Below are 25,625 nucleotides of genomic sequence, written 5' to 3' on the forward strand. Positions count from 1 at the left end.
AATGTAACTGCGCGGGCTGTTGGACTCGCTATGGGTGGCGGGTGCTGTTCAGATGAGGTGAATGCCTATTGACACGGTGTTCACCGCATTTGTCTGTGTTTTCTGCCCCTGGCGAGTCTAATAGCTTGCGCAGTTTGTGTATGTGAATGTGTGTGAGAATTATATATAAGATATTTAAAGTTATCTAAGTTAATTAGCTATTTTTACAGATTCATACTTATATTATATTTATTTAATTTATTTTATGCACAACCCCACAAGCTTTTAGCTTTAAATTTTATCGTGTTTAAATAAAGGTATTCTATTCTATTCTATTCTACACGTGCTTTACAATCTTGGCTGGATCCAATTGTAATACATGAAAATGTTTTTCAATGCTTGGCTGAATACATAAAATAAAAAAGTCTTTGTAGTGTAAAATGTTGTATGACAACTTATAATGTAAGTGCTATGCATATGTATATTTCTAGTCTGAATTTGTAATAAATAGATAATATCATAATATAATATATAGATATAGATTCCTATTTAATTTGGCTGTGAAGTTTGGCAGCGTTGTGTTCATGGGGCGGTGTTTCGAAGTTGCTGAAATATATTTCATGTTCAGCTGCGTCGTCCCCGTGAGCATGGTGTTGCTGAGCTTCACAGTTAAATTTATATATAGTTCATATCAATCTTGATGTAATGTTTAATTATACTATAGTCAATTTCTCTAATAAGTTCGTGTTGATAGTTGTTATTACATATATTTTATATTTTTTAATTTGTAAACATTAGTAGTTTTACATTGAGGGCCACAAGTTTATTAGTGTAGTACACTATTTAGCTATAGTGCCACCCTCATTAAATAAAGTTGTTATTATTATTATAATAAAGTTGTACATGTTTACATCCCATTGTATTATTACTTAGGAGGGGGAAGGCATTTGGTGTTTCTTTGATTGGGTGGCACTACCAAGTGCCTATATGATAGAGTAGAGATTTTTGTGGGAAAGCGTTGGTGTGGTATATAGGTTTGGTTGCTAGGGCCCGACAGCCCATCCTCTAGATCTGTTGTCCCTACCAGTAGGCTTTTACCAATGTTATTCAAATCTAATGCAGTACGTAAAACAACTTTCTTTCTCTGCTTGTCTCCATTTCCCATTTCTGTGTTCAGATGCAAGTGGCTCTTCTGTTCAAAGTAAATAAGCTATTTGATAATATCTTAGATTAAATTTTTAAAATGAGAAAAAATTATGCAAATCAAGTGCAAAAGTTTTACTTCCGGCCACCAAAATAAAATCCGGTTCTAGAATTAATTTTCATACTTTATACATTGGAAATGGACTTAAGGCTCACAATGATTACTATTTCCGGTTCAGAGTGTTTTGTGCCCGGAAATACTTCACAAATTCCAAACACATAATTTATTATTGGGTTACCTGTGTGTACCGATTCTAGCCCATTAGATTTCTGGGAAACCAAAACTTTATTAGCCTTCACACATCTTCAAAGACAACTATTTGAAAACTTTATATTCTGTCTTGCAATTGATAAAGCATAAAGAAGGTAAGCCTTTAAAAATAATATTGATTTCGGGGAAACCGCGCCGATTCGAAGAGAACGAAAAGACAAGCATGTCTCAGACTTGTCAGTGACTTGGTTGTTCAAAACTAAAGATATAAAAGACGTCTCTCTCTCGTTGAATTCACTCTTTTTGATTGAAAAAAACTTTGAATTCTTTCTTTCTACTTATCCTGTTAAGACTTACTTGAGGTGGGACGGAAAGAAGTGAGCTTTCGTTGTCGACTTGTCGTTCCAATGACTAAAAAGTTACAAGGTGGGGAATGATAAATTATGCATTTAATAATATACTAAAAGTTGAGAGTTGACTCTTAGATTTGCGTCATAAATTTTTTAAACATGAGAACAAGTTAGCAATTGTTTTTAAAATGGTGGTACATTTTTTAGGAAAGCTTGTTAGAGAAGAGCACGTTCTTTATATGGTGGGGGGGGGGGGGGAGGTTGGTTGGGATTCAGATGGGAGGGCCATTAGTAATAGCAAAAGGTGAGGGCTGTCCCTTCCCCTCTACTTTTAGAAAAATATGGAGTCAGGGAAGGGGTTTGTCACATTATTGAATGAAGGTCAGCAGTCAAACCATGAAATTTTTGTAACAACACATGCAGACTAAGACATGTTCCATTCATCTCTACTCAGACTCATTAGCATTGAGGTATGGGACCGTGTACAGGACCGGAGCTTACTGTACATTGGAAAATGTAAAAGGCTCATATTCAAAAGATTAAAATGGGTTGTGAAGGGGGGTAAAGGTAGATTGATTATTTAGTGGATGTTAACAAAAAGTTTGGAGACTAAAGCACCCTAGCCTCTTCCCCTCTGTGGTTCCTATGGTGTGATCTGAACCATTTCTGCATTGAACACAGGAAGACCAATGCAATTCAGAACTGAAGAAGCTTCATTTTAAATCGTGGATTGTGGATATGATATAATAGACCTCTCAGTTTACCTTGGGTGAAATGTTTTCCCATTTCACACTGTGTCATTTGCTATATAGAGTATTGTTCATTTGTTTGACGGTTGTGCATGAGAAAACACATGAATATATGGATACAACTTAAACAAAGAATTATATTCTCAAGAATATATTTATAAATTATATTCATGTGGCTTCTCATGTGCAACCATTAAACAAAGTAATGATACTCTAGAGAATGTTACCTGGACTGAGATGGGAAATTTATTATAAAACATTACATTCAAGGTAAAGAGGTCTAATGGGGAAGCCTGGCTGGTTGAATTGCATGGCTCAAACCATCCCATAATCTGCCTTTGATCTGTAATAAACTCTGTAGAATGTTATTACCTCAATGTAAAATTATTTGTATTCTTATTTGCATACCCATCTGAAGATTTATTCACTCAATATGCTGAGCTATGCAGAAACTATAGCTGGAAATCAACCAGATGATACCCAAGGAATAGCCAAAGTTGGACTGATAGATGGAAGTACCAACAAAATAGTAGAGCTGGTGGGTTGTGTTATACATCTGTCAAAGAAAGATGAAAGCCTCAGAAATATTCTTAAAGTGGAAACAAATATTGAAATGGAGTATTTCATTTTTGTGCCTTGGTTCCACTCATGTAGAAGAGAAGTGAATGAAAACAGTACGAAAATTGAGGTGAAACTTCACCGTTATAAAAAGGTACGAGGAAAAGAGTTTTTGGTAGATGAGGATAACAGTAAAACGATTTTTGAAAATTATCACAGTGATAACTATTTTGTCATTCCTTGTCCAGAATTTAAACATTTCCAAAAGTCTTCTTTTTTAAAAAAATGGAGCTCAGACCTCCTCTTACACAACAATTCAAGCCAAATTTCACCTAGGGAGAATTCCTTTTGTGGATTCAAAAAAGACGAGACTTCATTCAAATATTGTCGGTTTGACAAGGAATTTAACAAGCTGGAAAAGCAGGGTGTTCTACTGATTCGTCCATCAATCTATGAAAGCTATGTGATTGGATGCTACAAGAAGGAGAACGGCAGAATTAAAAAGTATTGTTTCCTTTTAAAAGGTAAAGTAAATAAGTAAATCAAATCACATTACTAGGTACAGTAAAAACGCGCGAGTAAGAACCTGAAAATTAAGAACCTGTTAGCCTCAAATTTGTCATTTATACCGTACCCCTTTAAACAAGAGACTATTTAGCCTAGAAAATGATAAACAGGTTATTTTCAAAAATCATCATTTAGTGATGCAGAGCTGCAGGGTAAGAATCATGTTTGGAAAAATAGGAGCTTGTCATTACTGTGTTGTTGATGGGGGAGGGGTGGGTTGATTGAAAAATATGGCTAATTACCATTTTATCTTGTAGTTGGATTTTATTTGTTTTTACACAGAAATAAAAACCTATTTAAGAACCTAGATAGCCTAAAATTATGTAAACTATCCATTTAAACAAGAACCTGTTTAGGCTAACTCTAAAAGATGTAGGTTCTTACTCGCGGGTTTTTACTGTATTTGTATGAATAATTAGTACGAATTATTAGTCTATAATAGAGCAGAGAGAAACAGTCATTTTAATACTCCCCTTTTTATTTTTTATGCCATCTCTTTCCCTTCCCAATTTCTTACTCTTCAAACAAATTTTCCGGTAATTTGAATAATAGTGAATTTATCCCTTCTCTCTGATCTTTGTGCCGACTCTCCCTTCTCCGTATATTTTTGCATTGTTTCTCCCTCTTCCCTGTCGTTTTATAGCCATTTCTGCCTCCTTCAAAACAGAAATACTAAAATTTATCAGGGGGATCAAGGGGTGGTAAAAAGGGTGACTAGTCACCCCTCTTTTGCTCAAATTTCTCAGTATTATTGTTAGTAACAGTCACTCTCCTTTACCTCGAATTCCTGGTAAATTTGTAATCATCACTCCCCTTCTAAAATTCCTGGATCCGCCCCTGTTTATTCACTCCCTCCATAAATGTAATGTCATTCATCCATTCATTCATCCATCCATTCATACATTCATTCATTCAAAGAAAGAAAGGACAGTTTCAGTACAATCAAAAAATAATTAACGAATGGATGTGCGGATGGATGAATGAATTAATTAATAAATTGGTAAATTTCATGTTAATTTACATTCAAGTATGAATAAATTAATGATGTTTTGGAACAGGACTAGAAGAAATTGCTGAACCTGCAAGAGGGACGGACAACCCTTCTCCAGACCAGCCTTCCTCCAGAAGGATTGAAGAAGGAGGGGGCAACCCTACTGCAGTACAGCCTTCCTCCAGAAGGATTGAAGAAGGAGGGGGCAACCCTCCTCCAGACCAGCCTTCCTCCAGAAGGATTGAAGAAGGAGGGGGCAACCCTCCTCCAGACCAGCCTTCCTCCAGAAGGATTGAAGGAGGGGGCAACCCTCTTTTACAGCGGCCTACCTCTGGAAGGATTGGAGGAAGAACGGACAACTCTCAGGAGTCTGAAGATGGAAAAATTGGCTTAGAATTAGTAGTAGTATCAGGAAGGCATACAAGCCATCCTATGAATCCTGAAGAAGAAAAGGCAAAAACAGAGAAAAAAGAACTGATTCATAAGACATATGGTCCCAAAGTTGAAGATATGCCCCATGACGTCACACATGAAGTATGTCTAATGCTTAACCCTATACAAAAGATAAAAGCCAATGACTATCGCAAGGTAGCTGACAATATTGGCTTGAAACGCGTTGAGATAAAGAATATAGGATCTATGGATGATGTTTTTGACGTGATGATAACCCAAGCAAAAAAAGTAGATGAGTTCGTAGATATTCTATTTAAAATAGGTAGAGAGGATGTTGTATCGATGATGTATGAAATGGCAACACATAAACAATCTTAGTAATTCTGAGTACGTCTGGTGACCATATAAGTACCAGCCAAAAATTAAACAGATCGGAGGCAGATCTGGTTCAAAATTCATTCATTTTGTTATGCCTTATTGCTTTTTGACTCTCAACTTTGATACCCTCGACACTCAAACAAAAGCCAAACTTTTTTATAGCATGCATATTTTACACTAGGCATACTCAGGGCTTTCAGAATGTTTTGGAGATAGTTGGTCATGAGTCTGAAGTACTAGTAAGCTGGCTGTGATCTGAAATATTAATGAGAATTTTTTATAGAAAAGAAAAAGTAGCTGGAGGTTAACTTCAAAGCAACCGCTGGGGATCTGGCAGCTGCCAGTTCATTCTGAAACCCCATTCCCAACATTCTAAAACCTCAATGGACCCTTTACAAAACTGTCTTGAATGTGAGGCTAACATGGAAATACGAAGTAAAAAACCACAAATTCCATCAAGAAAAAGTGTGATTTCTTTTGTATTTTCATGTAGCCTCCCATGCATCCAAGTCCTTTTTGAGAAGGGACCATTATGAATTAGCTAAAATTTAAAACTTGGCTTACGTAGTATGGTCATATTGAGATATGTTATTACTTAGCTACAAAATTGTGACAAAATACTCATAAATTGCATGGTAACAGGCAATTTTTACAGTCATGAGAGGAAAACGTTTGTATACACTGTAACTTGCACTGGGAAATTAGCAGCTGCAATGCAAGGTGATAGCAAGTTTGCAGTTATCTATTCCAAGGTTGAGGAAACTGGATCGAGTTGGCACTGCAGTGAATTGTGAGCAGCAGTTAGGTGGACTCGCGAAGCGCCGGCATTGCCAAAAATCACAAGTCGAAAAACACCAGGGGGGGTGGGTTTTTGGAGGTCGGTAACCCGCGGAACAGGGGGTCTTGCGCGATCCGCCGGCAGCGCGAAATGTCCCTAACTGCTGCTCTGTTGGGGTCGCAAATGGAGGGAAAGATATTCTTTAGATATACATGGCATCCGTCAACGACATTCAAAACGAAACTGTGCGCAGGCTGGGAAATCAGGTGATGGATAACTCAGATGCGGATTTTGTCTTCGCTACATTCATGGAGGGCAAGACAGACAAGACTATGAATCACGAGATGGCTGAAAGGATAATCAACAGAATGCCGGACGGTGACTACCGTTTGGAGTTGACGTTCGTGAAGTATTTGGACGGCGAGTGGGTGATAGAAAAGGGCCGTAATCCCATCAGGGCGTCTGGTAAGCAGAGTTTGTTCGTCTTGAATAAGCATACGAGACCAGGGGCATTGGAGGGAATTGACATGCTCTTCTATGAGGTCGCTTACCCGGTTACCGTGGTCATTTACGGCGCGTACGAGATTAAGGAGCCGGATGTTAAGAAGTTGCGACCAATGCGACATCCAGGTAATTGTGTCGGGAAGTTGGTAAGAGAGTTCTTCGAAGATTCCTCTCGTGGCGGTAAGCTTACGCCCAAGAGGAGAGAAGCCATCAGGAAATGGGAAAATGACACTTATAAGACTGGAGGCTCTATTGAGAACATCAAGAAGTTAGAGACGGCCTTAGAACGCCGCATACACGTGAAGGACATCACGGACGGTTGCATTTACGAAGGGACGAAAAAATATGGAGGTAGAGGTGCCCCCATAATCATCTACCAACACAATGGACACGCTTGGCGAGAACTTAGGTTCCCCAAAAAGAAGGAAACTAAGGTTTATAAAGCATCGCCGTTGGCAGAATTGGTCCACGAGAATTCCGTTTGGTTGATGGACGCGGAAGGAAGTCAGTTTATGACGCAGGATGGTACTCTTTACAGGCCTCTAGTAGAACACCAGCGCATTCAAAGTGCTTGTGAGACCTTAGGGGAAGACTTTTCAGACGAGGTCCTTAGCTCTCGTAGTTTGGACTTTCTAGCCGCGAAGAAAAGAAACGGATGGAAGTCCACGCCTAAGGAATTCGCCGACATAGCCAAAGCCTGCGTAGAACACGGTCATGGAGGTCTGTGGAACATGGAGTATGACGAAAACGAATACGTCTCCTTAGACATGAAACACTGTTACCCCGCAAGTTTTAAAGGCCTCGGGGATTGTAAGGAGTATTACGACCGCTACGGGCATCCAGATTCGCAGTTCTTTCGTGTGTCTTTGCCCGGTAAATACGACGCCCCAGCCACGGGGTTTGTGCGGTTGACCACGTGGAAGTTAGCAAAGGGCTTACATCCGATAATTTACGCGTGGTATGGGAAGCACCTACAGGAGAAAGAATGGATTCCCATACCCTTGTTGAAGTTTCTCGAAGAACGCGGGCTGCTCACGTACACGGCGCATGAAGCCATATTGTGTCACTCCGCCTTCACGCAATGGTTACCGGAGCATAACCCCACTGCTAGGATCGTCATAGGAAAGTTCACCCAGGGTGCAAAAGAAGGAGAAAAGCACATGCAGCGGCGTTTGATAACCGATGACGGAGAGTTGAGCTTCCTCGTAAAACGCGCGCATGAACAAGGATCAATGGTGTCCGTAGAAAAGTGGAATTATTTCATAGAAGGCCAAGGTGAACGACAATGGAATGCGTTGTGTTATTACCAAGATCATCGCCCGCAATATTACCATCTCCGGGCGAGCATGCTTGCATATGCGCATATCAATCTCCTTGCGATGCTGTTGCGTTTTGACAAAGAGGATATCCCACGCGTGGCCACGGATTCCCTCTATGTGAAGCCCGAAGTGTTAGAAAAAATGCAAGAGTTTTACACGGAGGACGAACTCGCGGAAAGTGGTCAATGGCGTATAAAAGATGAAGAGATAAAAGCCTGGAGAGAACGTGTGGAATACCACGGGGAACACGTAAAAGGTGCCACCGTCCCCACCGTGGAGCCATTGCCGTCCGTTGTGGACCCCATTTCTTACCAACGCTTTTCGTACCTTTATGGGCCCGGAGGCAGCGGTAAGACCACCAGGGTTTTGGAGTTATTCCCCAGCGTGAAGGTGTTAACGCCGACGCACCGTCTGGAACGAGAATTGACGGAGATGGGCCACGACGCGCAAACGTACCACAGCTTCTTTCGCTGGAATGGTCAAAAGTGGGTGCCGGAAGCAATACGCGACATACCGTCGGTTATATTATGGGATGAGATTTGCACCGTGCCATTAGAAATCCTGCAGGAATTTGTAGACTTCCTCCGTGGGAAGTGTCAAGTGATATTTGTTGGAGATCCATGCCAACCTCCTCCCATTTGCGGAGAAATGCCCCATAAATGGTTGAAGAAGATGGTAGACCACGCGGAGGAAATCAACGCCGACTACCGCAGTAAGGATCAAGTAAGAAACTTAAAGGCGGAACTTCGGGGCCTCAGTGATGCCGAGCAAAACAAGACGCTGCGTAAACGCATCCGAGCGAAGTCTTACGAGGACTTCCTTTGCGCGTGGCATCCAGAGGATTTGGTGTTGAGCAGCAAGCGCGCAGCACAATCGCGAATACAGAAAGATTTGTTAAGCGTACACCGCGAAAGATTCCCTGGCCATTTGGTGCCCGTTTGCTACAAGCCCCACGATACCCGCATGCAGAAGAGAGACGTGTGGGTGCCGGGCACCGACGTCCAACTGCGAAACGCGGTAACTCATGATAAAGTCTGGGTGCCTATGGGAAAGGTTGAAAAAATAACCTCCCATCCAGATTGGCGTTTGGGATATTGTATGACAGTCCACAGCGCGCAAGGGCTTACCATAAAAGAAACCTTATGGATCATAGACCAGCGGTTATGTTGGAGTAATTTGATATATACCGCTGTGAGCCGCGTGGAGTATGCCAAACAGTTGCGGAGGGCTTGGGGTCCGCAATTGCGTTACGATAAAACGCCAGAAGATATAGCAAAGGAGAACATTGCTAAGAAACTCCTTCGCTACAAAAGACACGACGAAGAAAAAAATATGACGTTCGACCTATGCGTGGACGACGTCTATAAGGAAGGGGCACGGTGTGCCAAGTGTAACATACCTCTACTATGGAGGTTTGACCCAAATGACGATCAGCAGTTCTCCGTGGATCGCATAAATAATAAACGCGGCCATTGCAGAGGTAACGTAAGACTGACATGCCTAGAGTGCAATCGGGCGCGTGGAGCTGCACTACTCTGAGTCTTTGGGGACCATGAGCAGCTCTTCCTTGACAAATCCGCGACTTGGGCCATTTAGGTAATACAACACGGGTTGCCCTTCCTTGGTGACGGACTTCGAAATCTCATACGTTTTCAGAGACCAGTTAGGATCCGTGGCTCTCTTACTGCCACCTTCGAGTTCCCCCGGCTGATAGAGGTATCTGACCACTATGTCGCGGGGTAGCTTTTTTTCCTTCAGTCCGACCGCCCTCGAACTTCTGACGTAGGACTTGTGTTCCACGTGTTTCTTTTTTATGGCATCCTTGGGTTTCATTCCCGTAGCCCTGGCCGCCTCGTTGTTCAAAGCCGCGACGACCTGGGGGAGCCTCTGAGTCCATTCCCTGTTGCGTTTGGAGGGATCTTCCAGCTCTTTCCAATACTGGTACCCAAAGAGACGCTCGGCCAGGGTCTTATTAAATCTTTCGACGATGCTCTGACCCCTGTGGTACTCAGCTCCGGCTCTCCTAATCTTAGTGCTGTGGTCTTTCAGGGTTTTGGTAACCACGCCCATGAACTCCGTCCCCGCATCCACTTGCAGCAGCTTAGGCCATTTCAAAACGCGCTTATAAATCCTACCTAGGGCTTCTGCGACTTCCCCAGAATCCTTGCTGGTTATGGGTTCGGCGTCCTTATATCTGCTTGCGATATCAACTACGGTCAAAGCGTACCTATAGGTCTTTCTTCTCACCGTGTCGTGCGGTAAGAAGAGCAAATCTGCCTGATGAACTTCATTGGGGGTATTTACGGTAAAGCTGGGCCTGGGAATGTACTTGGGCACGGGAAGATAGACCTGCCAGAGGGTTTGTTTTTTCAACCAGTTCTTAGCCGTTTCATCTGATACCCTGGCCGCGGTCGCGAGTTTCTTGATAGCTGATGCTCCTCTCCAATAGCCTTCAGGCCCATAGTAAATCCTTTTGAGTTTGTCCTCTACGCGGCCCATTATATGAATTCCAAAACAAGATTGATCTTGCGTCCGTTGAAATCCACCGTCTTTCCGTCCACCTTAATGGTGATGTTTATGCTTTCTACCGAATTAGACAAGTCATAGCACAAAGAAATGGGAGCGTATTCTACCAGGTCAAATGGATTACCTTTGGGCAGAAACTTGGACATAAGAGAAGACCTTTCTCCATTGCTGTAACTATTGACCAAGTCGCAATAAACTTCGTAAGAGGATGCGACTTTCCATTTTACATCATATGTACTGCCGCTATTTATCGTGGTACTAGTAAGGCCCAGGAGTTCTACCAATGAACTGTCCTTTAAATTAGCGCTTCCACTATTTTTCTTGAATTTCATTTCATGGGGTAATCCTGTGGTAAGAGTATATCCATGCTTTGCTAGCTCCTTAGCCAGGGTTATGGGGGTGTAATGGGAATCTGGTAACTTTGGCTTGGTGCCGGAAGTTCCGACGACAAAGCCATTGACTAAATTATACCAAGAATTGTACAAAGAGCAACTAACCAACCGAACCCTTTCCGCGCGGATGGGGGGATTCAAATAAGTGGTAAAGTTATTCTTGTCGCTTTCCAAAAAGACGATCATTATATTAGATACGCCAAGGCCACGCCCCCCGCCAGCCCTGCGACTCCTACGAAGACCAGCTCGTTGTCTTTTTGTTTCTTAGACGGTTGGTAGTAATTCTTAAACTGAGGCTTTCTTAACCTAAAGTCGGGGTGCGCCTGCGCATAGAGCTTAAAGGCGTAGTCCGTATTTTCGAAGTTCTTGTCTGCCTGCATTTTGTCTTGGTAGTTCTTGTCCAACCAATCCCTGTAGGCTTGTCTCTTCTTATTCCAAGCTGCCACGTCCCGCTGATATTTCTCCAGCGCTAAGTCGTGTCTCTTCCTCTCAGCGGTTAAATCTCCGCTTTTGTCGCCTCTAACTAATCTATCCAAATACTGACCACCATAATTAGCTCCAGTGAATGCTAAAGCTGCAATAACTCCGCCTGCGACTAAGCTAACCATTATATGTTAGGCAGGTACTTTTCCTTCCGTAGGTAATCCTTTAGCATGATAGCCCCGCCTACGGCAGCGGTCATTTTAGCAAAATTAGCGAAGCTCTTGCTTGGGTCTTCAGTAAAGTCTTCTTTGAGCACTTTCTTACCCACCCAACCAATACCCGCAACGATGGAAGTAATGATAGCTGCTTCTTCAACAGTTTTCAACAACGCGGTCGACATTATATTACAAAGCGAGAAGGTTATTCCATTTCAGGGATTTTGCTTTTTCTAACCTCCACAGGTGCGCGATATGTTGGTGGTTCTACTTTTGGCTTCGTAGCCCGCCATTGTAAGTAGAGGCTGCCTGCTGCTATAGCGACTCCTATCGCGCCAATGACGTAGCCGGGATTCCAAAAGGATCCCTCTTCTTTTTCCTCCACCTTTTCCTCTTTCTTTGCTTTGTTCTTCCTGTTCATCTCCGCGAGCTTCTTCCCCGCGGCAACTCTGCCTGGAGATTTAGCCTTGGTAATCTTTTGCTCGGGCTGCTCTACCTTCGACTCTGGTTCACTCATTTATATCTAAGGACTTGAAGGACTTGATAAGTAACTTGATGACGACTTGACAACGACTTAAGGACGACTTGACTAAGTACTCGAGAATGACTTAAGGACGACTTGACTAAGTACTTGACAACGACTTGACTAAGTACTTGACAATGACTTGACTAAGTACTTGACAATGACTTGACTAAGTACTTACGAATGACTTGACTAAGTACTTGAGGCGACTTGATCAGGTACCTCAGTAAGTGCTGCCTGGAAGACCTTTTCGACTTCTCTGTCCTTCTTGAAGTCCTTCCAAGATGTTCCGAAGGAACCTAGTACCTCCTTCAAGTCGACATGCTGAGCTACGTGCAAAGCCACAGAGGCGACTGCCATTAACTTACCGCACTTCAAAGACAACCACCCACAGGTTATCTTAAGTTCTTGGGCGATAACATAGTCATCTCTTATGTCCTTCTGTAGTTGCTCCACGTCGTCTATGGGCAGCGCAAGTCCGAGAAGCTTGGTGGCAAGTCGGATAGCGGAGTCTGCTACGGCGTCCGTGGTCTTACTTGCAAGGGCAGCCTCATACCTCTTATGGAACTTCTTAACTTCCTCTTCTGACAACTTATTAACCTGCTCATGGGTAAGTTCCTTGCCTATCATTTCTTTGCACTTTCCAGATGACACAAGGACGTTAAGTTGTTCCTTAAGGTTACTTTCATCTAGCTGTGTGGGGACTTCATCTAAGAGCTGCTCAATGTCCATATATGTTAATGGAATACGGAAACCTCAAAGAGAAGATCATTTTGGAATGTTGGTGCGTCTTTAAATGCCGCATGTATTCGTGTAACTGTTCCTTGGATATCTCACCCCCATAGTCGCTTAAGATGGTTTCCAGGTCACTCCGGCTCGGAGTATAAAATACGACAAGTGAGCCTATGTTTTCCCTAAAAGGCTTAGAGACGCTGGTAAGCTGCTGGGAAAGCAACCAAACGCTGATATTGTCATGCCTACCGCTGAAGGCGAGTTTAACGAGCTCCGAAGTGCGTCTTTTTACGTCGTCCCCGCAGGCAATGTCATCCAGTATGAGTAGTGTCTGCGTATCTTTAGGGAATTGTTTGTGCCAAAACTTCAAATGGCTGGATAACTCATTAGGGTCTAAGATATCTACGAAGAAGTCGTCATCTTTCACTCCTATGCCTTCCCAGGTGCGGTTATTCACGTAGGTGGGGCATAATAGCACAATATAGTCGAAACGGTATCTAAAGGGTCCTAATAGCTGCTCCACTACGAACTGGGTCTTTCCGCAGCCGGTGGGTCCTACTATCAGAGCATTGCAGGGAATATGGTTCGGATCCATTATATATACGATGGACCCAGTGGAAGCAGTAAGAAGGATTGCCGCCGACGCAAAAGATAAAAGAGACACCATAGAAATGCAAAGGGAGGAGATCGATCGGCTGCGGGAGCGCGTGCAGGAATTGTATGATGAAATGTGCAGCCTGAAGCGCGCGGAGAGGTTTGGTGCGCTTTTGACGATGGCAACGTGGGCTAAAGAAAGCATTAAGGACTTTATGCGATATCCGCTGTAGAGCTGTTTAAAAGACGCCTTAGAATGTTAAAGATAAGGTTGTTAAATTGTTAAGGATGTTACTTCTAAGAAAAGAGACACCTTAGAATGTTAAAGATAAGGTTATCATATTGTTAAAGACATATGCATGCTGCTTTAAAAGATGTCTTAGAATGTTAAGTGTATGGTTGTTAAATTGTTAAAGATATACGTATGAGTCATTTAGAAGACACCTTAGAATGTTAACTATAAGGTTGTTAAATTGTTAAGTATGTCTTGCATGTTACTTCTAAAAGACACCTAAGAATGTTAAGCACAAGGTTGTTAAATTGTTAAAGATATACTGCGTGTGCTGTTTAAAAGACACCTTAGAATGTTAACTATAAGGTTGTTAAGGATGTCTTGCATGTTACTTCTAAAAGACACTTCAGAATGTCGAGTATAAGGTCGTTAAATTGTTAAAGACTATTATCTCTTCTTTTTTTAAGAAAATATACCTAAGGATAAGGATATTTCTTTTCTTAAAAAAAAGAAGAGATAATAGTCTTTAACAATATAACAACCTTATATTTAACATTCTGAAGTGTCTTTTAAAGCAGCACGTGCAGACATACTTAACAATATAACGACCTTATATTTAACATTCTGAAGTGTCTTTTAAAGCAGCATACGTATATCCTTAACAATATGATAACCTTATCTTTAACATTCTGAGGTGTCTTTTAAACGACTCATGCATATGTCTTTAACAATTTAACAACCTTATCTTTAACATTCTGAGGTGTCTTTTAAACGACTCATGCATATGTCTTTAACAATATAACAACCTTATACTTAACATTCTAAGATATCTTTTTTTTCTTAGAAGTAACATCCTTAACAATTTAACAACCTTATACTTAACATTCTTAGGTGTCTTTTAAAAGACACACGCAAGACATACTTAACAATATAACAACCTTATACTCAACATTCTTAGGTGTCTTTTAAACGCAGCTGTATGCTCCTGCAGACCTGTTTTAAAAGACACTGCAGAATGTTAACAATAAAGTTAAAAATACGTTATATTGTGGTTAAGATACACTTAAGTATAAATGAACTGTTCAATGTGTAAAAAGGCGTTCAGCACCAAGCAAAGACTACAATACCACGTTCGTCGTGGCGTTTGCACAAAGAAACCAATTAGTAAAGTTTGTAAGGATTGTGGTAAAGAATTCAGCACCGTTCAAAAGATGCGACAACATCAAGACAAACGCATTTGTGGGCTTTGTAAGGGCTGTAATAAGGAATTTCCTAACACCTCCGAGCACCTGAAAAGGGGCGTCTGCGAACAAAGCAGACAGTGTAGTTTCTGTAATAAGATACTAAGCAGTCGTCAACGTTTACAGACGCATCGGAAAACACATGAAGTCAACTATCGATTTCTCTTTGGGAGCTACGACTTGGAAGGCGTGGATTGCCACCAATGTGCGGATATGATGAGTCGCTGCCCGCATAAAGAGGATTACTTAAGGAATCGCATAGATTACCATAAGAAGATAGTCCGTACTTACCCCTCTTTCGAACGCGCAGAAGGCGTTCCGTGGACTAAAAGGGAGTATTGGAGGCAGGAGTGCGATCGTTGTGGTTGCATCAGAGAAGAGGAACATATCTTCAACTGCCTCGACAAATAAACGTCCTTAACAATATAACAACCTTATACTCAACATTCTGAGACCCTTTTAGAATGGGGTTTGCGCAAATCCCATTCTTATTTTTTCTTGTTGTTTGTTAAGTATCATCAAAACCCCCTTTAAAGGTATATGCTAGCCTACGCAGCCGCATTCTTAGGAGGATTCCTAATCGCCCTTTCAATATATGGACTGTATTACGTGCGAACTACCAGCTGATTGCATTACGCCGCCGCGTAAAAAATACACCTGCCTTCATTGCGGCAAGGTATTTCTTGAAGGATCCCATTGGTGCTCCGCGGCAGACATTACGAATGCAGAGGACTCTCAGGCTCATACTTGACTACGTCAAATACCCACCTGCCATCCTTTTTACCATGACTCATAACATGGGTAACATCCTGCCCTTCGATGGCGTACCTTATCCTATCGGGCGCCCAAAGGGTGTATGTTCTTTTTTTATTCTTTAAGACCAAACGCAGGCGGTCCAAGTCTTCAAAGACCACATAATTCTTTATCTCGTAAATCTCCCCCACCACCAAATCCCTCCAGTGCGTTTGTATGAACTTTAACTCGTTAAATTTATCCTTGTCCATATATTCTATGAAATATCTTTAAGTGTGTTGCCAAAGTCTCCGAGGTTTTAAAGCCCTTACAACACCACCTGCAGGGAATTCGTAGGTGTTCAGCATACGCAGTGATCTCCCTGCAAATGACATCGTAGTCGCTGCTTATGAGCACCTTATAGCCGTTTTCTTCATACCTCTGTAAGAGCAGTTGCTGATCCTCAGATAACCTGCCATTGCCTTTTGGGGTCTTTAGCTCTATGCAGAATCCACAGTAATGTGTGTGCGCGTTCAAGATCATTAAGTCGGGTTGACCGCGTTGATATCCTTTCTGCCAGCACTTTATACGTTTGCCGTCCGAATCCTGCAGTTCACCTAGACCAGGGGCTATGAGCATTTGGGGGTAAAACTTGCGGATGTAGTCCACCACCTTTTTATGCAGGTCAAACTCATTTTCTATTTTGAATACCGACTTGTTTGGACCGTCAAAGCGCTTGTCTATTGCATATCTACCCGTCTTACGCAGCGCGGGTAGGACTTCCTCAAAGACCCAATCACGAAACTCCACAGCTTTGGGTAGTTTGGAGCTAAATATCAGTTCGTACAAACCAGGTTCGGATATAAACACGGCATTTGGTTGCGTAGTAAAGGAGCGGTGATTCGCAGCCCCTTGCAGATTAACCCATCTTTTCTGGTATTTCTCAGATACGTGTGCTCTAATTGCATCTCTAGGGCGCTCATAGCCCAACGCCAAAGCCACCTCCTTCGCTTTAAAGTACAAAGTTTCGCCTTGCACTATGCATTGCAGTTTCGTACCGTTGTTTTCAAATATTTGCAGCATTGTATATCTAAGAAATATTTTAACCTTAATATGCAACACTTTTAAGTTGGTTCATTTCTACGCTCAGTTGCGCGTCAGACACGACGAAGACGTAGCAGTTTATATTATCACCGTCGCCCGCGGAGGAGTTCTTGGTGCGCTTGATCTCCAATGTTATGCCATCCTGGGTGTTTACTAGACGTAAACCCTGACCATGCAGGTCTTCGTCGTTAATGGTGCGCATATCAATCCACAGCGTGTACTTATCCTTAAAGAATTCCTTGGGGCTAATTTGGTCGCCAAACTTACGCTTTGCCTCCCTGTAAACGTCTGCGGGCTTTATTCCCTGCGAGTAGACCTTGTTTGGGACTCCGTTGATATTCACACCGACGTTAGTAATGTTGGGGTTGTGGAACGCTTCGGAGTCGCGCTTACCGGCTTCGTAGGGTTTGGCAAACACCAACATCAGCCCCGTGAGACTTCTTCGGGGGAGGTTAATGCTTTGGTTGATAACCTCATCCGTCTTATCCAAGAAGCTGAACGTCTTATGCATCACTACGTGGTCGTATAAGAATGCCTTTCCGGAGCTGTATTCCATGCCAGCGCTACGTGCCAGCTCTTCGCTGTACACGGTCTCGTACTGTAATTCTAGATTAGTGATAGAATAAGGATCAACAGTCCCGCTAATTGCGCTGTCCATGCCTCCTAGAATGTTCGTAGTGTCCGCCAGGGTTACTTCAAACTGCAACTCTGCCAATTGCCTGGGGTAATACACGCCATGGTTCGTAATTACTTCAAAGTCCAAAGGGATAACGTATTTGGTACCGTACGCAGTTACTACCCTTGTTGCGTCTGCTACTGCGGTTGCTCCGCCGGAGTCAGTAGGCGCCGGGTTAGTGTCGCTGCGAAGCTGACGTAGGATAACGCTTCCAATTCCCTGCTCTATCTTTTGTGCACGGTCAAAGGCTGTTAGCCATAAATCTTTATACGTGGTGTACAGATCGTACCTATTTAAGTCCAAGAGGGATTCCCCGGCGAACTTGATTCTCATCTTAGAGACGAGGTTCCTACCCACGTTATTGACGGTATAGCGCTTGTCCTTGGTGCTTGGTTGTATTGCTAGGTCAAACCTTAACGCCAGGGTGCCAGGAACCAATACTAGGTTATCCGTTAGGCGGGGAACGCCCACATACAGCGTTTCTCCAGGTTTAGCGCTGCTGGGCGTGAATGTGACCCGATGAAAGGTGCGTTCTGCTTTCAGCCCGCCAACCTGCTTAGGTAATACGTTGGGATTTAACTTTGAGCTTATCATAAATAATGGAAGTAGAAGGAACGGATTTTGATCCCCTTGCCGAAGAAGGTCAAGTTGATATTAATGACGAAGAATACGAGTCTTTACTTCCTAATGACAATGTAGACCCCCGAGGCCTTTTTGAGAAATCGCTGAACAAGTATGGCGTCAGGGCCAGCGATGCTATGCGTTCTTTGAGAGATAAATTCAAGTCTAAGAACCCCCACACGCCCATTCCAGAATACTTACAAATGGAATCCCTTGGCGTGCGGTCGGACTTAATAGCGAACATCATCGAGGACCTAAGGGAGCGATACCCAAGCCTAAACCTGGCTCTTTTGGACTTCCAAATAGGAGATAGAGGGCAGGTTCAAGTTAGAGAATCGGGTAGGGAAAAATGGCACAACCTGTATCAAAGGAAGAATTCCCACCTGCTTAATAACCAGCTTCCAAAAGGAGTCACAAATGCGCTGGGAGCGCCCAACTTGACGATGCTAAGCACTTCGACTCAAAGGGATACAGAAGTTGCCAGGGAGGCCTTTGTTAGTCGCCTTTCACTGCCGGGTAGCGAAGATGCCCTCAGATCCGCAATAAGACTGCAAGAGGAGCGTCAAGAAAGACTTAGCCAATTGGGGAGCGACGAGACTGCTGAAAAGGAAGCACTTAAGAAGGAAATACAGGAAAATAACATAACCATCGATGACCTTACGCGACAACTCGACTACGTAACCAAGGAAGAAGGCGGTATCGTCAGTCGCTTCGAAGCCGTCCAAGAGGAAAACCAAGCATTGCAGGAACGTATAAGAGAATTGGAAGACGAATTCATTAAACAAAATAAACTAACTACTAAGAGCCATGCCGACGAAATCGTAGACTTTAGGAATAGACTTTCTAAGGCATTGGACGAAAAAAGCGACGCAAGGAATCAGCTAAGGGCTGCTTTGAATGAAGCGGCGGGAAAAGACACGGAACTACAGCGCTTAGGACAAGAATTAATGGAGTCTGTTGACAGAGAAAGGCAATTGATGGTGGACAAGGCAGTGGCGGAGGAACAAATACGGCAACTTCGACAGGCCGTCGAAGACTTGGAGTACGAAATAGATCGACAACGGGAAATAATCGAAGATCAAACTCGCCCTGAAGAAGAAAGGGAGGCAGCCCAAAGGGAAGTAGAAACCCTTCAGGAAAGACTGGCGGAATTACAAACGCAAATAGAAGGTAAGGAAAAGGAGCTGGGGCTTACCACCAAGGAAAAGATAAAAAGAGCCCTTTTGAAGTATGGCGTTCCACTGGCATTTGCGGTTGCTATTTCGAGCGTAGTAGGAGTTATCCTATCCGCGCTTAAGGCTACGGGCGCGGGCGTAAAGAAATTAGGCAATGGGCTGACGGACTTGGGAAAAAAGATGGCAGCCGGCCTTCCTGGGCTGCTGGGTTCGGTTGTTTCCTTGGCACTTAGGGCCGGCGGAGAACTGTTGAAGTTTGTGGGGAATAACATTTGGATCCTCGTAGTAGCTATTGGAGTGGTACTCCTGAAGAAGATGAAGGGTTAATCTTATCCTCGTGTATTACTGGTGGCTTATCGTCGTCAGCCGCACGAGGCGTTCTCGACTGGGGATAAGTAAAGATAGTATTCGCGCCGCCTTGATAATGCGGAACTAGCGGCAGCACGCTCATGGTGCTAATGGTCTTATGACTCCAAGTAGCATCTTTGTCATTAGTTCGATTACTCATGGCGATACCAGCGTACCCCGAACTCAGCGCGTCGTCTGGACAAAATTGAAGCTTTGCGTATTGACAATTAACTATCATGTGAAACGTTACTGGCGCCATATTTTCTGAACTTGTCGTGGGGCCTTCATACGTAAAATGAGCTAAGTTCCTATTATTATCTTTTTTTCTGTAAGGTAATAATGGCTGGTTATTCTCGTCAATAATCCTAAACCTAACGTTAGCGCTATTAACTGCGCTAACGTTAGTGGTGCATATGATTAACCCCAACCCTCCAACTTTAACCCACGTGCAAATGTCGCTCCATTCGTCGCCCTGATGCCAATATTCCTCCAGGTAATGAAAAAACCAATCTTCTTTTACGTGTGGATTCATATATTTCAGGAAATAAATTCCCTTCTAGAGACTCATTACCGTAAGAGTGCTAATGGTCTTATGATTATAAATAGTATCCCTTTGATTTTCTATGCTATTTACCGTAACCTTTCCCGTATCGTCTACACGTATTTGCAGCTTTACTTTCCCATGGCAGTCGGCGACCATGTGGAGGGTCCAAACGGAGAGATTCTCGGTGCTGGCTGGGTTGGGCTCTACGGAGAAATGCGCAGGCTCCCTGTTGTTTGTCTTCGCACGCATAGGCTGCAGTACGCCATTCTCATCCAGGAACCTAAAGCCCACGTTGGCGTGGCTACTCGTGCCAATGCAAATACTACAAAGGATTAACTTCTTTCCCGAGTAGTTCAAATTCACGGACATCCCCGTGACATCAACCCAAGATGCCTGGGTGTATTTTTTCTCGCCTGTATAAGTCGTATAAACACAATCTACTCCAGCTACGTAGGGGTTGTTCATCGCCATATATAATAGCTCAGACCAATGCTTGCGGTGGCTAAGCCGGCCTTTAGTAAGTCGTGGTCATATTCCTCAGGCGGCATAACCTTCTTCACTGGTTTCTTTGGTGGCTTTTCTACATGCGCCTTCTTTGATGGTTTTTCTACCTCTTTTTTTGGTTTCTCTACGAAGTGAGTAATGCCCTTGGTCATGTCAGAGTTCACGTCATTCACCCCAAACTTCATATCCTTAGTAGCTCGCTGCAGCTTGTTGTTATAACCCACAACGGAATTGGTGTTAATAACCAAATTACTTGGCATTAACCAACAACCAGGCGACAAAGCGTAATCCAGTCGCACTTTAGACTGCTGCACCGCTAATTGATATCTCTGCACCGACTTGGATATGTCATTTTCTGTTATTGCAGACTCAAATAAAGTTAGGAATTCTTCTTGTGTTTCCCGCGAAGCACCTTGGGATCCAACAATTGGGCTGCGGGTATTTACCTGCGCTCCTAAGATGCAGTACACGAATGCCTCTATGCTGCGGTTAATCCTGACTAGGTTCCTTAAACCATTTCCTTTCATTAACACGAATGGATCCCAAGTGCCGAGGTAGTTCGATTGGATTCTGGTAATCAATGAATTATTACTCTTATCACCGCCCATATCACCGAACTCTAACTCATTACTTGGGTATTCCTGATGCTCATAATCAGCCGGTTTCTCACCGTTGGCACCCCAAACGTAAACAATGCCAAGACCATGCGTCTTACCCTCTTTGTAACGAAAGTCTCTTTGCTGTGGTTTGAACTCATTAATTAGCCTTTCTAGGGCTGCGGTGTCATATCTATTATTCATTGGATCAAATGCCTTATCTCCCGGTAAAGGTACGTTAAGCTCCTTCAACAACCTCCTTACCGTAAAGGCAACGTGAAACCGCATAAATGAAATGTGAAACATGTCCGCGGCAACACCACAACCTTTAGTGGCAGCCCAGACAGCAAAGTTTAACTGCTGCGGCCAATATCGCATATTGGGTCCTGCTAACCATTCCCTGGCCTCTTTACCCGACGTATGCTTTAACATCGTATCCCCATAGATATTCCTTACTACTATGTCAAATGATTGCTTACCCACTGAAATCTTCAGGAACGTTACCATCGTTTCAAAGTCGTTTACACCACCTTCAGCGTCGTAAAATGGATAATCTTCCTTGGTCATTAATAGATTCCTTGGAAAATTAGGTGGAGCTTCCTGATGCACCGGTGTAGGCTTGGGTTTTGGTGGCCTTTCTTCATGGACGGGGCGTACAATCGTCAATCGCTGCACCTGATTACCTACTTGCTCCAGCTTCGAATGTTCCAAGTCTGCATTGCTGTACATTCTGGAGCCGTTAAAGTAAATCCCATCGGATCTTCTTTCGAACATACTAGGGTCTGCATGCGGAAACATCTTCCTAAATGCTCTCCAGTTTGCATAATCCCGGTTGTCGTGATGTGGCTGCTCCTCTATGTTATTCCCAAAAGCGTCGTACATTAGTATATAATGGATGTTATACCTTCAGCACCTCAGTTGTACCCAGATGTTCCCACCATAGGTCCTACAGAATTAAACGCCGAGAACTTTCGTTTAAACAAGGCGAACTTAATACTGGCTTACTTGGAAGGGCAAGCGAAACACTACGAAGAGGTCAGGAAAAAGTACGCCAGAGCCCGAAGCATACTACATAAAATCGCGATAACTTCCGGCTCCATGTCCGTGGCGTTAACAGGCACTGGCGTTGCTACTTCGCTTACTGGACCTGGAATAGTCATTGGCATTCCTTTGGCAAGCGTTGGAGCTGTCTGCGGCATTGTTTCCGCTGTTACGACAGGCATTATAAAGCAATTGTCCGGTAAGATATCCAAGCACGACACTCATATAGCCCTAGCAAGAGCAAAGGCTAACACCATTGCCGACTTAGTCTCCAAGGCTCTGCAGGACCGCCGCATAGACGACGCGGAGTTTTCTTTGATCCTCGCGGAGGAAAAGAAATACGGAGAATTAAAGTCAGGCAATAAAAAAACCATAGTGAAAGATCTTTCCGAGGAATCTCGCAAAAAGATCTACCAGGAGGCAAAAGAGGAGCTCCAAAGAAAACTCGCTCAGTAGACATCTGCTTTGAAAAGAACGTAGGGGGATTTCGACTGCACATTTCATCTTCTCGGAATCCATTCTAATAGGGGGGTGGTTGGGGTCTATTTCACGGAATATATCGTAAATCACGTTAGGATAATACGTAATCTTCTTATTTAGCCGACAGAATAACCACTCAGCCCTTTGCATATCTGGGACATGAGGAATAACGCCTACCGGTAATTCAGACAAAAGATAGGGAATAGCTTTGTAATATTTCCCTAGCTTTAATTTTTTCAATGTCTTTCGTAGACTTTGTGGGGTTGGCTCTTCTAAGTGGTCTATGATTTTCTTCTTTACTTCGTCGCTTAATATACCGGTCGATAACCTTGGATATGACTCATCCAGTCCCTAAAGTATTTTAATCTCTTATATGGCGTTTGTCTTACGACCTCCATTGGCGTAATACTGCTCTCTGGTAGCATTTGGTACGGCATTACGAATATTCTTACCACACTCGTAACACTGTGCTGACGTGTCGTCTTCTATTCGCATTTTTTTTTACCACAACACCAAAAGGGTTCTGGCTTAGGTACGATAACTTAGGTCTTAGACAAATCACACAGAAGTCATTGGTGAACTTCTTACATTCATGCATCGTATATCGACAAATATTTTAACCTCCGTTTGCAGTACCCAACAGAGCAGCAGTTTAGGGACATTTCGCGCTGCCGGCGGATCGCGCAAGACCCCCTGTTCCGCGGGTTACCGACCTCCAAAAACCCACCCCCCCCTGGTGTTTTTCGACTTGTGATTTTTGGCAATGCCGGCTGCTTCGCGAGTCCACCTAACTGCTGCTATTGTGGGACTGTTTTAGTGGACGAAAAAGATGCCATCTTGGAAATATGTCCCTTCAAACTCCCACAATGCATTGAAACTGAAATGTCAATTCGACCCAGTTTTTTTTCCGACCTGGGAATGCTAATAATCTAGGTCAGTTAACAAACTGCAGTAGTGGTGATTATGAGTTTGAGTAAAGAAAAAGAAAAAAAAATGAAAAAGAAAAAAATTAAAAAGAAAAAGAAAATGAAAACAAAGAAAAAAAATGAAAAAAAAAGAAGAAAAAAAAAAAAAAAAAAAAAAAGAAAAAAAACAAAGAGAAAAAACAAAGAGAAAAAGAAAAAAAATGTTTTAAGCAATGAAACAAAAAAGCCACAAATTCTACATTCATTGGCTACTGTATTTTTTTAAATGGAAGGTAGTTTTTAGTTACATAATTAAAACCAATGATTTCTGCTATTCTGTTTAAAATGGCAGCAGGCAATAATTGTTATCAATATCACACTTTTTGGTAGGTAATTATCTATCTTTTTTCATTACTAACGTATTTTAATTGCCCTATTTCACATGAGTCACATCAAAACAATCTATTGTTTAAAACGCAAAGGATCATGGTTGTCGGAGGGGGTCAAATCAACGCAAATTCACCGAAAATTGTTCTAAAAACCCGTATCAATCCACGAAGAGAAGTAGAATAGCCAGCAAACGCTCAGAATATTTTTTACATAATATTAACACATATTATATCTTAAAACCAGGCCATTTTATATTAAACTATTTCGCAAGGAGCAAATTTTGTTGAATTTTCTGTTGGATTTGGCGATTCTATCCCCCACATAAACAAGCAGTCACTTAGTGAAATAGGGCAATAATTGACATTCAGACAATATGCAAGATTGATTCTTCTTTTAGTTTCTTCAAATCATCTAAATCACCTGAAGACTTCCTTTAATTGGATTAGGATTTACCAAGTGAATGAAGTTATAAAGAAGAAGTGAAAGCCTTGCATATATATTTGTGTTAATAACAAGGGCAGATCCAGGGGGGGAACTGAAGCCCCCCTTCAGCAGGAAAAAAACCCTGAAGAATAGATGTTGACTGACGATACTCATCAGCCCCCCCTAAACTCAATTAGCCCCCCCCCCCCCAAATTTTGCGGATCCGCCTTTGAATAAAACTTGGCCTACAATGAGTGTGTAAAGTTTTAACTAAGAGAAAACGCGTTGAGGTAAATGTACAGGACACTTCATTCACATGGGATAAATTGTATGATCTTTGTTTTATATTGAATAATACGCAATAATGGCAAAATAGTGCCAAAAACTAGAGTCCGATGAGTTTTGATCCCAATTTTCGTTTTGGGTTAACGATCAAAAACCTTTTTTAGAACAGTTAGAAACTGATTGTATATGATAAAATGCCGGTTTGCAGCAAGTCTTTTCAATTGTACAAAGATGTTTCGTTGCATTTGTGTAGAATGTTGTATTGTCAGGCTTTTTTAAGAAAAATATGGGAAATAAGCAAGAAGGCCTCTCCCCTACCCATTTTCGAATTGGTGGTAACACTGATTTCCACTTTCATCGGTCATGCTTAACTCAAACAGCAAACTTTCTGACTACAAGACTTTTACCCTTGTTACAAACAGATTTTCTCTCAAGAAAATTAGTTTGTCAAGACGAAAATACCCAAAGAAGAAGGAGCGCGGGTCTAGAGAGGGTATGAAAAGTAATGTCGCGGGTGCTTATATGTATTATATTGTTTTATAGGCTTATCAATAAATTTACACACGTTTACATGCAACTGTTTAGATTATGGTGTGATAACTGGGGGAGAGTGTATTTGGGTTGGTTGATAGCGGGGTAATGGTAATGTGTCCAGCTCCCCAAACCCTACCCTATCCTGTACATATGCGTACTTACAATGTATTTGGAAGTGGCATTAATCAGGGGTGGATCCCGGATTTTGTCAGGGCGGGGTGCTGTATTGCAATGGTAACACGGGAGGGGTTGCACCCTTAGGATCAAAGGGAAAAAAACGGATAAGTATCGTTGAGTAGGGCACAAAGTGGAAACTGGACTCCGCCCCTGTGTAAATACTTTGGACAAATTGGGGAGTTAAATATTTTTGCATCAAAAATCTATGGTGCGTGAATGGCATGTTTTGGGG

At 42.6% G+C, this 25,625-nt stretch overlaps 1 protein-coding gene and 1 long non-coding RNA gene across 2 annotated transcripts in view; one reads left to right on the forward strand and one right to left on the reverse strand.

Moving 5' to 3' along the window:
* Positions 1-1,021: 1,021 nt before the first annotated feature.
* Positions 1,022-2,921, reverse strand: LOC148904554 (uncharacterized). The gene is made up of 3 exons (XR_016118769.1): positions 2,901-2,921; positions 1,751-1,804; positions 1,022-1,171 (listed from the first exon to the last, which is right to left on the reverse strand). It is a non-coding gene; the product is annotated as an uncharacterized LOC148904554 (long non-coding RNA).
* The window catches only part of LOC148904555 (uncharacterized), a 53,271-nt gene continuing 29,072 nt past the window's right edge, over positions 1,427-25,625 (forward strand). Inside the window, exons 1-2 of the mRNA XM_089024589.1 lie at positions 1,427-1,548; positions 2,911-3,574. Of these exons, the coding sequence (XP_088880715.1) occupies positions 2,926-3,574 (649 nt within the window). The 5' untranslated portion in view covers positions 1,427-1,548; positions 2,911-2,925. The remainder of the gene's footprint in view (positions 1,549-2,910; positions 3,575-25,625) is intronic.

This window comes from Actinia tenebrosa, unplaced genomic scaffold (genome assembly GCF_029948245.1).
Source record: "Actinia tenebrosa isolate PJP-AT-01 unplaced genomic scaffold, QUT_ActTen_1.0 PGA_scaffold9__36_contigs__length_13948895, whole genome shotgun sequence".
Taxonomy (NCBI): Eukaryota; Metazoa; Cnidaria; class Anthozoa; order Actiniaria; family Actiniidae; genus Actinia; species Actinia tenebrosa.